This window comes from Numenius arquata, chromosome 5, assembly GCF_964106895.1.
Source record: "Numenius arquata chromosome 5, bNumArq3.hap1.1, whole genome shotgun sequence".
Lineage (NCBI taxonomy): Eukaryota > Metazoa > Chordata > Aves > Charadriiformes > Scolopacidae > Numenius > Numenius arquata.
The window spans coordinates 47,782,020-47,793,091 of record NC_133580.1 but is presented as its reverse complement, the minus strand read 5'-3'; the positions used below and the strand labels follow the sequence as shown (position 1 = coordinate 47,793,091).

The 11,072-nt window shown below is 48.5% G+C and overlaps 1 protein-coding gene across 1 annotated transcript; it reads right to left on the bottom strand.

Annotated features, from left to right (window-relative positions):
• Positions 1 to 2,251: 2,251 nt before the first annotated feature.
• On the bottom strand, positions 2,252 to 10,271 carry LOC141464894 (5-hydroxytryptamine receptor 7-like). The gene is made up of 2 exons (XM_074148050.1): positions 9,763 to 10,271; positions 2,252 to 3,023 (listed from the first exon to the last, which is right to left on the bottom strand). Exons 1-2 carry the CDS (start codon positions 10,269 to 10,271, stop codon positions 2,252 to 2,254), a joined length of 1,281 nt encoding a protein of 426 aa, XP_074004151.1.
• Between the last annotated feature and the right edge of the window lie 801 nt (positions 10,272 to 11,072).

Here is an 11,072-nt window from a genome sequence, read left to right as displayed (position 1 = left end):
TGGGAAAACAAGAGAGTGAGGGTATACTCATGCCTTCTCCTGCCTCATTGCATTGGTGAGGTCTCTGGTTTTCAGGATTCAAGACCACAGGGCATCTCAGAGACACCACTCAAGTTTCCCTGGGAAACAGCATCCATCTTTGGTAGGACAGTGGAAGTGAGGTTACTGTTGGTGTGCACTCTAGGCAGTTCAGTGAGTCTGGATTTTGTGTTCATCCTGGGCAAGAATATATGACTTTAGAGATGCACAGCAGCCTCTGAGCAGTGGGTGCTAGGGACTGAATGTGGCTGCAAAGCATGCAACACTCTGCCTTTAGCAGACAGCAGTCCTGTCACGGAGTGTGTGTGTACAGCCACAGGTAGCAAACTGTGGGAGACAGATAGAAAGCTGTTAACCATCTTAACAGAATGACTCACTACTCTCCAAAGAGTTCCTGGGTGGGATATCAGGTGAAGGATGGCTCCAGCTAAACCTTTAGGATCTCTCCTGACTAGGTCCTCCTTCAAATCTCTTTACTGTCTGATCTTTAAGCATTTCCATTGGAGATCCATACAACAGCTACAACAACCTCCCCTGCTCCTATGTGCAATTCTGGCTCCAGCTGTGAGGACATGAGGTTGGAGAACATCTAGACACATTGCTGTTCCTGTGCTCAGACTCTCAGCCCTTTGGGACATTGCCAGTGGGCTTGAACCAGTTTTCCCACTGTCAATCACCAGTCTCTCTTGGGCATCTGTAGAAAAAGCAGGTATAAAAAAACATAGGAGAGAAATATCTATTAAAAAGAGCGGAAGTGAGATCACAAAAGCTTTCGCAGGAGAAATCTTGATTACTAAGCCAAACCATGCCAGCAGTCAGCCAAGACATCCAACAGCCAAATCATGGAGTCATCATACTTCATAACATTGCAAGAGATGGGACTACCACCACTCAGACACTCTTGCTTGATGAAGAAGAATCTGTAGTGGCAGGTGGGTGGAAACTCCTTTCCTGAGCCTCTGAACAATCTGTCTTTGACAAGAGAACCCAGATAGGAGACACTCAAACAACTGATCCCATGGAGTCAACAAATGGGGTCAACAACATGGAGTCTACAAATGGGTAAGGGTTTGTGGGGCTGCAAAGAAAGGTTGATGCAACAAGGTTGGTCAAGAGTAAAGAGGACTTCAGAAAGACAAGTCCCACCACCACATAAAAGTAAAGAGGCATTTTCAAGTCAAGGTGACCAAGGAATCTACATTGAAATAAGAAAACAAGGCTTTTTTTTTTTTTTTTTTTTAAAAAAAAAAGGATATGTCATCTAGTATATTTTTTCAAGCTTGCTGGACATCATACTGAAGCACTGTAAAGCTGTCAGAGAAATTAAATACTTTTTTCTGTTATCAACCAAAGCGTGCTTTTATGGAGTCAGTTAGCCACAAATTATGAACACACATCACTTGTCTGAGAATGAATTACAGTACAACCCAATAAACATAACTGTCTTTGCTCACTGGTCATTGCCCTGATGAGGAGGCCGTTGGACTTTCCTATCCAACCATAAAGGAAACTTCATGTTCATTTGTGTTTCATTCTGTGAGTGTGCCTCTTTCAAGTGCTGCAGTGCTACAGTGTGAGGGGAAATGGGGTCATTGGTATTACTGCTCTGACGTGCAAACCTGGACATGAGCTCAGTGTGTAAAATGCAATTACATCGGTGGAAAGAGTTCATATAAGCTCGGATGGCATGAGTGCTTGGTTCTATAATGGAGCCTATAGCTGCTGTCATATTTGATAGAGAAGTGCAGCCATCATCATCTTTACATGGTATATTGTGTGCCCTCCATAGACCTTAGAGCCCTTTTGGAAGGTGGAGAGCCACAGCCTTATCAAGTTTTTAGGGATTTTTTGTTGTTGTTTGGTTGGAAAAGTTGCTTTTTCTTTTTTTTTTTTTTAAACAAAGGAGGAATCTGAGGCACAGAAAGGTGGCTTGACTTGCCCACAGTCGGTGGTAGACCTGGAACCCCACAGTCTTGCTCATGACTTCTCAGCTCCCACCTAAGACGTGGTGAGAAGTAAGGTCTGCCCACTTGTTCCCAAGGCGAGGAGAACTGCAGCTCCTCCTGGGGCGAGGGAAAGGGGTGTCACTCTCAGTGGTGATGTCTGGCAGGGGGACAATGGCACACATGGTTTCTGCCAGCCCTGAGAGGCAAGAGAAGCAAGGAACCTGAAATGGAGAGGCAGGAGTTAGTTGGTCAGGCACTGAGCGGCTCTACAGGATGCATTCGTGCCTCTCTGTGGCTTTCAGAGCCTCATGCATGCTGGCGGCAGAGAGCCTCCTGTTGATGTTCCTGTACTTGCACCTCAGGAGGTTCCAGAAAGTAGTCCTCAGGTCTCGGTTAAAGAAAGCATAAATCAAGGGGTTGATGAGGGAGTTGGTGTATCCCAGCCAGAGCAGAGTCCTCTCCAGTCGCAGGGGCATGCAGCTGCAGCGGATGCCGCAGATGAAAGGCCGAGCCGTTGACATCAGGAAGAACGGAAGCCAGCAAAATGTGAATGCCCCCACGATAATGCCAAGGGTCCTGGCTGCTTTCTGCTCCCGTTTGAAGATGGAAATATTCTTTCGGTCTTGCCGGAGCAGTTTGGAGAGCGTAGCACATTCCTCCACCGCTTTAGTACGCTTGGAGCTGTGGTGGCTCCGGCTGGAGGCCTCCAGGCAGTAGACGCCCTCCTCTTCGTAGTGCTTGGGTAAGTTCATGAAGCGGTGCTTCTCGGCGCTGACCTTGGCAGCTTTGTAGATCCGGATGTACATGACGAGCATGACTGCCATGGGGATGTAGAAGGCAACCCCTGTGGAGTAGACTGTGTACCCAAAGTCCTGGCTGATAAGACAAACTCTTTCCACGGTGACATTCTTGGCCCAGCCAAAAAGAGGAGGAAGGGTGATGGAGGCAGACAGAAGCCAAACAATGAAGACCATTTTGGCCATCAGCTTCCCATTTTGTCTCACGGGGTACGTCAGTGGCCGAGTAATCCCCAGATACCTGGAAAAAAGGAGAGTTGCAAAGGGTTAGGAGGGTGGCAAGGTATGAACGTTGTTGGGTGACGTTGATTCCTAAACAGTTGTTAATCCTCCATCTCTGGAGAGTTTCAGCCCTGGAAGGGGGACACAAGAAATGAAATCTCCAAATGAAAATGTTCCCAGGGACATGCAGCTGCGCTGTCTTCTGTGAAATGCATTCCACAGCCCTTTAGCTCTCTTGCCTAAACACCCTGTTTCCACTATTCCCCGCTGCTTTCTTGCAACCACCCCATTCATCATGTCATTTAACAGCCGAGTGCAGTCTGAGCTCCACATGGTTTCCTTGGGAATGAAAATGATTTAAAAAGCTTAGTTTTACACCACAACTAATTTGTACAGAGAACAGGCAACAACTTCCAGCCATGGCATGTAACTCACTCCAGACTGTCACCCTCCCAGGGAAACATCCAGGAGCAGGATGAGTGGTCCACAGAGTAATACTTGTGACAGGATACATCAGGACTGACTCCAGATGAAATGAATAGACTCATATCAGTGTCTAATGGGAAATGGGAAGGACAACACCCTTCTTTTATTGGTCCAGGCAACTTGGGAACTTGGGTAAGAATACAACCTGCAGCAGAAATGTTCCTGAGGCAGTGTGCAAGCAAGGAGCAATCTTGTATTTGGGACGACTTAAGGGTGTGTCTGGATGGGCACAGAAAGCAAAGCTAGTGATCAGTGATGGACTGTGGTGCAAGACTGATAGCTGTTGACTCACACCTTCTTTCAGCCGATAGACTGTGTGTTTGTGTCTTGTGGCACTAGCACCCATGGGAGACACCACCATCAGCAGCACACCCTATCACTCCCCTCTCCATCCAGACTGAAATAACAGGACAAACCTACAGGTTCCTGCAACATCTACAGGAGATGGCCTCTGGAAACCAAGACAGGAGTGAGTGCCAGTTGCAAACATCTGTAGCAGTCTGCTCCCTTTCATGGCCCATATGTCCTGGAGTGATGGTGTCCAGCCCTCCCTGAAGAGTAAAATGAGAGGAGCTCTGAGTAGGAGATCCCAAAAGCATGTGGTGCCCAAAGATTCACAAGTCCTGATGCCTGGAGTTGGGGGTTACCTTGTTAACTTGACTGAAAGGAGCTGGAGACTGCATCACGCATCGTCTCCTGGTTAGACTACAGGGTGTGATTTTGAACGATCCGCAGCCTTGCTTGAGAGTTTTCATGCGATTAACAAATTTTGTCAAGTGTTAGCTGGCAATTGCAAAGATGCCAATCCATAAGGAGTTGGCCACTGTCAGCCAGTGTTCCCACTGAAAAACATCTGCCTGCTATCCAGTCCCAATCAGTTCAGCAAAAACCTCTAGCTGTTGTATAGATTTTGATTCAAACCTGTCTGTCCTCAGGATCTTGTAGGGAATTTTAGGCAGGAACACATCACCTCTTAGTTGTCTTGGATAAACAGTGTCCAGTCCAAAGGGGCAGTGAGAACAGCAGCTGTATCGATACTTTTTGCTGAGAGCTGTTCAAGAGAAGAGCGGGCTTTTCTGCCAAAAGGAAAAATTCTGCAGAGAATTTTACCTCTATTGTATCATTATTTTTTCTCAACAATCAGTCTCATTGTAAGTGTTTGGAGATTTTTCTTCCCTTTTCCAGATCCTCCCCCAAGATTGAAAGAAGATGGAAATAAAAAAAAAATAATCCAATTCCTCCTCCCTTCCTCACTGCTAAATAAATTCAAAGCCCAAAGAAATCTCCCTTGAGTCCCCGATAAAATGAATTTGAATTCATTCACTGAGTTATTCTTTTCCTGTTTTCCTCTTTATTTTCTTCAACTGGCCTTAGTCACAAAAAAACCGAGCAAAACTCTCCACGACCACCTATGCTGCTTGAATGCCCAGCAACAGCACAGGCTGGAGGACAACATTCACGGATGCAAAGGCAACGCAACCTCTTGGGATTGGGCTTTTAACCCCATCACCCCATGGGGCCCTGTCCTATGAAGGAGGAGGCTGGGTGAGATGGAGACGGACAACAGGGTTGGTTTTGGAGCTGTGCTTCCAAGACATAGCGTTGACTATTTCCTACCTGGGCTGAGCACAGCAGGAAGTGATGAGCCTGGCTGGAAGATCAGGACTCAGAGAGATGGGTGGGAGCAGGTTGGAGGGATGCTGCCATATGTCCTTCCTGCTGTAGCAAGGGGCTATGGAGGGAGAGCGGACTTGGTGTCCCCTGGGCTGGGAGAAAACCATGCCCTGCTGCTGCATCTCCAAAGTCAGCACCCAAAAATCACTCCTCTGTATATCCAAGCCAAGAACTTTGCAAACTAATATATGCTGTGTTGTGTGATATCCTTTATTATGCTATTACTGGGTTTTCTTTAGAAGCCGATGCACTCGGGATTTGCTGAAACTTCAAGGAATTTACACGCTAGCCAAGCAAAATGCTCAGTGACAAGATTTAAAAAGCAGGCAAAGCCGACACATTTCATCTGCGGGTGCCTTGTGCAGTCACTGCTGGAGGAAATGGGGCCGTTTTTAGGTCTTTGCTTATAATTTTGATGAGAATGAGAAGACCTCAAAATAGGCCAGCGTTTACAGCACTGCAGGAGGTGAGATTGCACAGCCATGCAATGAAATTCAAATCAAATTCTCTTGCTTTGAGTCTTTTTTTTTTTGTGTGTGTGTCTTGTTGTTAATCAAGTTTAGTGGTAATCAGGTAACAAAAGCCAGTTCCCAAAGGCAGGGATTTTTGTGAGGTTTGTGCGGCTTTGCAGGACCCCCACGCAGAGCTGACTGTGTAGCCACTTGTTCCTTGTGCAATAAACTCCTTCCACATCCTCGCTCCCGCAGACGCCTGGGCAGCCTGAGCCCTGGCTGCAGGGTAGGAGACCTGCCCCAGGCTGGGCTCCACCATCAGCCCCATGTATGGGCCAATTTAGCGCATTTATTCTACACTCAATGGTAATAATTGAATCTTTATGCCAGGGATTAAATAATAAAGAAAAGCAAAACCTCTCCAGGGTGCTCCTATCTCCATTTGGCAGCTGGCAAACTGGGAAAGGACAAATCTCCACTCACACAGGTTGGTTGAGCCCAAATGAGCCCAGAATTGGGGTTTCCCAGACCCCACTGTTTTACCACAATCCTATTCCTCCTCTGGGCCAAATTTAAGCTCCGTGCATTGCTTCCAGGCGGACACCATGCCTGTACCACCCTGCTGAAGGAGAGGAACCCTCCAGGTGGAGGATGCAAAGGGCAGCTGGAGGCTGCAGCTACCTGTGGCTTCATCTGCCCATGCCCTAAGCCAGGGCTGGTGGGAGCATCCCAGGGATGCGTTCCAGCTTGCTGGAGATACAATGCAGGGATCTACCTGGCCTGGGACATGTTCGAATGAAGGACACAGGAAAGGCAATCCAGCAAAATGCTGTGCGGGTTTTATCCTACTGACTCTTTTGGGAGGCATCCTTTTTACTGAGGACCATGCCAATTTGGAGCATACAATCTGATTTTGGGTAGAAAATACTTGCCAGGGAGATGGGAGAGCCCCGGCAGGGCTGCCTGGGAAATGGATGGAGAATTTTTACCTCCACTAGGAAAACCTGAAGTGATATGTGGGGTTTGGGAAGCTTCTTTTGTCAGCTGCTTGGCGTTTTTATGGAGAGCTTAATCAAAAGCTGAACAGCCAAAAGGGATTTTTTTATTGTTGTTTTGTTTTTGGTTTGTGGCAATGAAGAATCTATAACATTGGCAGGCTTTTATACAAGAAAAATGTAAGAGAAAGATGAATGTTTCCAGTATTTTTCTTTTTTGATTTAAAAGAAAATTAATCAAACACAGACCCCCCTGCCCCCCTCCCCGACAAGATTAGTTCTACCAGCTTCGATCAAGAGGCTTTTAGAAAGCGCTCTGCATTAATAATCAATAATAGCAGCCTACATTTTAATAGTACCTGTCATCTTGGACAAACCAAGCATCTTTTATATCTAAGCTAACCAAAATATGGTTCTTAGCCATCAATAAAAATGCAGCCTCCTCTTTGGCAGAAACCGGCAGCTACCTAACTGCATTGACCAAGGTGGCATTCAGGACAGGACTAGAGGAAGTATCTGTATTTCCAAGAAGCACTAGTGCTGTTTCTCTTCTTTCTTGCAGGGCTTGCCATTGTCACTGGGGGAAATTTCAGTTAGTCCCTCACTGACATGGCCAACTATTTAATCTCTTTTGAAGCAGATGTTTCAGGCTCTCTCCAAACAAGGCTATCCTTTTGCTTTAGCTTTGCAGTTGGCTTTGTTTTGTATCAGCACAGAAGCTGAAAAGCGTGCTTTTGGAGATATTTCCATCAGGAGCTAAACCAAAAATCCTTCCCATCCGAAGGTGATCCAGGTGGGGTCCTGGATCAGTGCTCTCCCTCAGTCCACCTCCATCAACTACCTTATGGGAGCAGTGAGGATGATGGCTTGATGTGGAGCAAGGATGACTTACAGGATGCTCAAGATACTGCCCCAGAATAATCCACACAACTCATGGCACATTCCTGGGGATGCTCGGGGCAGAAAGCAGTGGGATGGTGCTCCAGTCACCTACTCCTCCTTCATGCATCAGAGGACATCCTGATTATTCCCTTTTTCCTCCTCTAGCTCTGGTATGGACTGAGCCCACCAGCCCCCCTGCAATCACAGCATGCCTGCCCTTCCACCCAGGGCTGAGGTGGTCACAGCTGGGAGGACAGTCCACCTCCTTCCCTCTGCCCTGCCAGTCCTCCTTCTGCTCAAATTACAACCTTTGCTCTTTTTCTCTTTTCCTGGCTAGAAGTGCATCTTGAGCAAATTTCCCTCTCACTGTTCAACTTCCCCATCAGACATTTGGGGAGTGGGGGGCAGAATGAAACGATTGGAGCAAAAGATGATGCTGCAGCTCAGACGGGCTCCCAGCACAGTGTGGTCCCCATGCAAACGCACCCGAAGAACAAGCCTGTGCCAGAACACTCAGTCTCTATGGGCTCTCGTATCACAGGTTTTTCCTCCATCACCCTGCAGAGACGTCTGACACACAGAAAGGTCAAGCCGTTGCATAAAAGCACCCAGCAACCTGCACCCTCTGTCATTTATTTTGCTGCAGCTCCCCTTTCCTCTCCAACATCCAAAAAGGATGGTGGGGTCTGCTCAGCTGGCACCTGGAGATGTTGCAGCAGAGCTGAGCAGGTGCTTGAGAGCTGCATGAGGTGAGGCATGGGACCCCGTGCCTATGGGGTGGGGCGGTTTTCCCTCTGTACAGCTCAGCGCCGGCAGCATGAGTTTTGTAGAAAGGGCCTGAAGTTGCCTTGCCTGGAGCCCCACCAAGACTGTCTGGGAGAGCTAGGCAGAGATGCTCCCTCAGAGAAGTGGAATTTTTAAAGCAAAGCCAATGCGATCAGCATGTAGCTGCTTCCCTGCTCCTCACTCATCGAGAGGAAGCATTGACATATTTCATTACTGCATTTGATTTCTTCCCTCTAACAGAGACAGACTACTGTCAGCTCTGAATACACCTCCTTTTTATGAACAGGCTATTTATTAAAATAAATGAATAAATAAAAAGCAAGTTCAGAGCAGAGCTGGACCTTGCCGTGTGGCCTGGGAGTGATTTTGCTCTCTAACCAGCAGTGCTGAGCTGATGGGGGCTGTGGAGCAAAGGGAAGCTCGTAGGGGAGCAGTGGCTGGTGAAGAGCGAGGGCTTCAGAGCAGGACTTGCTGTTTACTTGCTGAGGGATAACATCAATCATCATCAGCAGGTTTTTCTATGTCTTTTCTGCTTTGTCACCAGCTTCATACCTGGGGAGGGTGACCAGGGTGGCTGTAAAGCAGAGATGGCCGGGACATTGGCACAGCACCTCTTGGGTAGCTGCCAGCACCCAACGTAGGCGCTGCCGATGCTGCGCTGTGCTCAGCTGAAGGCAAGAACCTTGTCAATTCTCTCCTCTGAGCTGCTTATCACAAACCAGCCAGGATCAGCGGAGCCGGTGTAAACCCAAACCAGCCCCCTGAGAAAGCCAGCACACGCGTCAGATCTGGATCTGGCCCACTGGCTTGTCAGCGCAATGTCCCTAATGACGCAGGCTGCTATAATTAGACCCATGGGGGTGCTGACTTGCCCGAGTCCTGCCAATTTGTCAGGCGGGCTTAGCCTTTCCCTCCCGACCCCGGGTGTGGGAGTTAAAGCCAGTGAATCCTCCCAAATGTATGTGCTGGACTAAAGCAGGGGTTTTGGGGGACTTGGGATGGGGTGAGGGGAGTTGCTGACATCCTTAGCCAAGGCACAAGTCCACGGAGCAGTAGAGCATCCCATAGGACTGGGCTCCAGAAGTCCCTGGATTTTCAAAGTGCATGTGCTTTTTTCTTTTTATTTTTGTTTTCTTGACTAGTGTTATGGTCAAGCCATAGAGAGGAGAAGGTCAGGTCATGAGTCTATCCTCTAGGCTCTGTTCCTCAAGCCAAGGAAGAAAAATGTGGAGCAGCTGCCTAGAGGGGGAGGACTAAATAAGTAACTTAGAGAAGTTACTTGAGAAAGCACCTTAACCCCAGCTCCTCCAAAGGGACAGAGGCACTGAGGGAGAAAGCCCTCAGCCAACCCACGCATCCGGAAAACGCATGCAAAAGCATTTATCCAATGAGGAACATGATTCTGGCGGCCCTCAACATCCAGAAAAATACCCCTATATTCAAGCCCACCTGAATACATGGCAGGTGCCTTGCCCTCCCTTACCTGTCCACGCTGATGATACACAAGGTCATGATGGAGGCGGTGCAACACATAACGTCCATGGCGATAAACACGTTGCAAAAAACCTTCCCAAAGAGCCACTCTCCCCCCACCAGGTCTGTGATGGTCACAAAGGGCATAACAGCGAAGGCCACTGACAGGTCAGCGGCTGCAAGGGACACCACCAGGTAGTTGGAGGGCTGCCGGAGCTTCTTGACGATGCACACAGAGATGATGACCAGACCGTTGCCGGCAATGGTCATGAGGATGATGATGGAGAGCACCGCTCCAATGACAATCTTCTCAGTGTCCCCATAGAGCAAGATCTCCTCGCCACAGTCCGTTGTGTTGGTGAGGTTGGAGGATGGCAGGTCTGGCTCAGCTGGGATGGAGGGTTCCTCAGTCATGAATGGATTCGGGAGCGATTTCTGAGCCGGGTGCTGCTGCTCTGCGTTCTCCACAAAGAGAAGATGGTGCTCCAGAAACCGCCAGGGGCTGGCCCTTAGCAACATGCTCTGAGCTCACCACAGCGGGCAACAGCACGAGTTTTCTCCCAGCAATGACACCTCCAGTGACAAACCAGAATATTTTATCACAAACAGGACAAGAAGATAAAATAACCCTCCCCCCCCAGCTCATGCCTCCCAAAGCTGCGGCTGGATCTCACGTGCTCAGCGAGAAGCTGCTTCCCAAGTCTGCTTGAAGACACACAGGTTGCTGGAGGATGCTTGGAGAAAGCTTGTCTCCGCTTTTAAAGAAGCACAAGCTGCCCAGTCCGCCCGTGACAGCTGCCTGGTCATCTGTGTGCTTTTCAGAAGGACACATAAAGGCAGCTGATTGTAACTGCCCATGTTATTATGCGTTACTGCTGAGCTGTGCTGCTGGTCTTGCACTTCTGTGCACCCATGCATTTAAATCCCATGAAATTACATGCATATTCTTGTATGTGTATATCAAAGAGTTTGTGACAACGTAAGTCACAGTCACAAATGTGTGCACAAACATCACCAGTTGTATCTCCTGCATGCATTAACACACAAACTTCAAAGCTGTGACTGTAAATCCATGCACATGGCATGTAACGGCAACATGCAACCGTGGATACCCACAGGAGCACAGCGCAGAAGTGCAGCAGGCAGTGGGAGCGTACCCATCACATGCAGCATCCCCGGGATACCATGCACAGGCAGGTGAGGGTCAGGACATCACAGCCCGTGCCCAGAGCCGTGAGCATCACCACCACACACAGAGCAGAGATACAAGGAGAACAGCTAGCGCGCTTCCATCCCTGGGTATTCAACCCTGGAGGTACT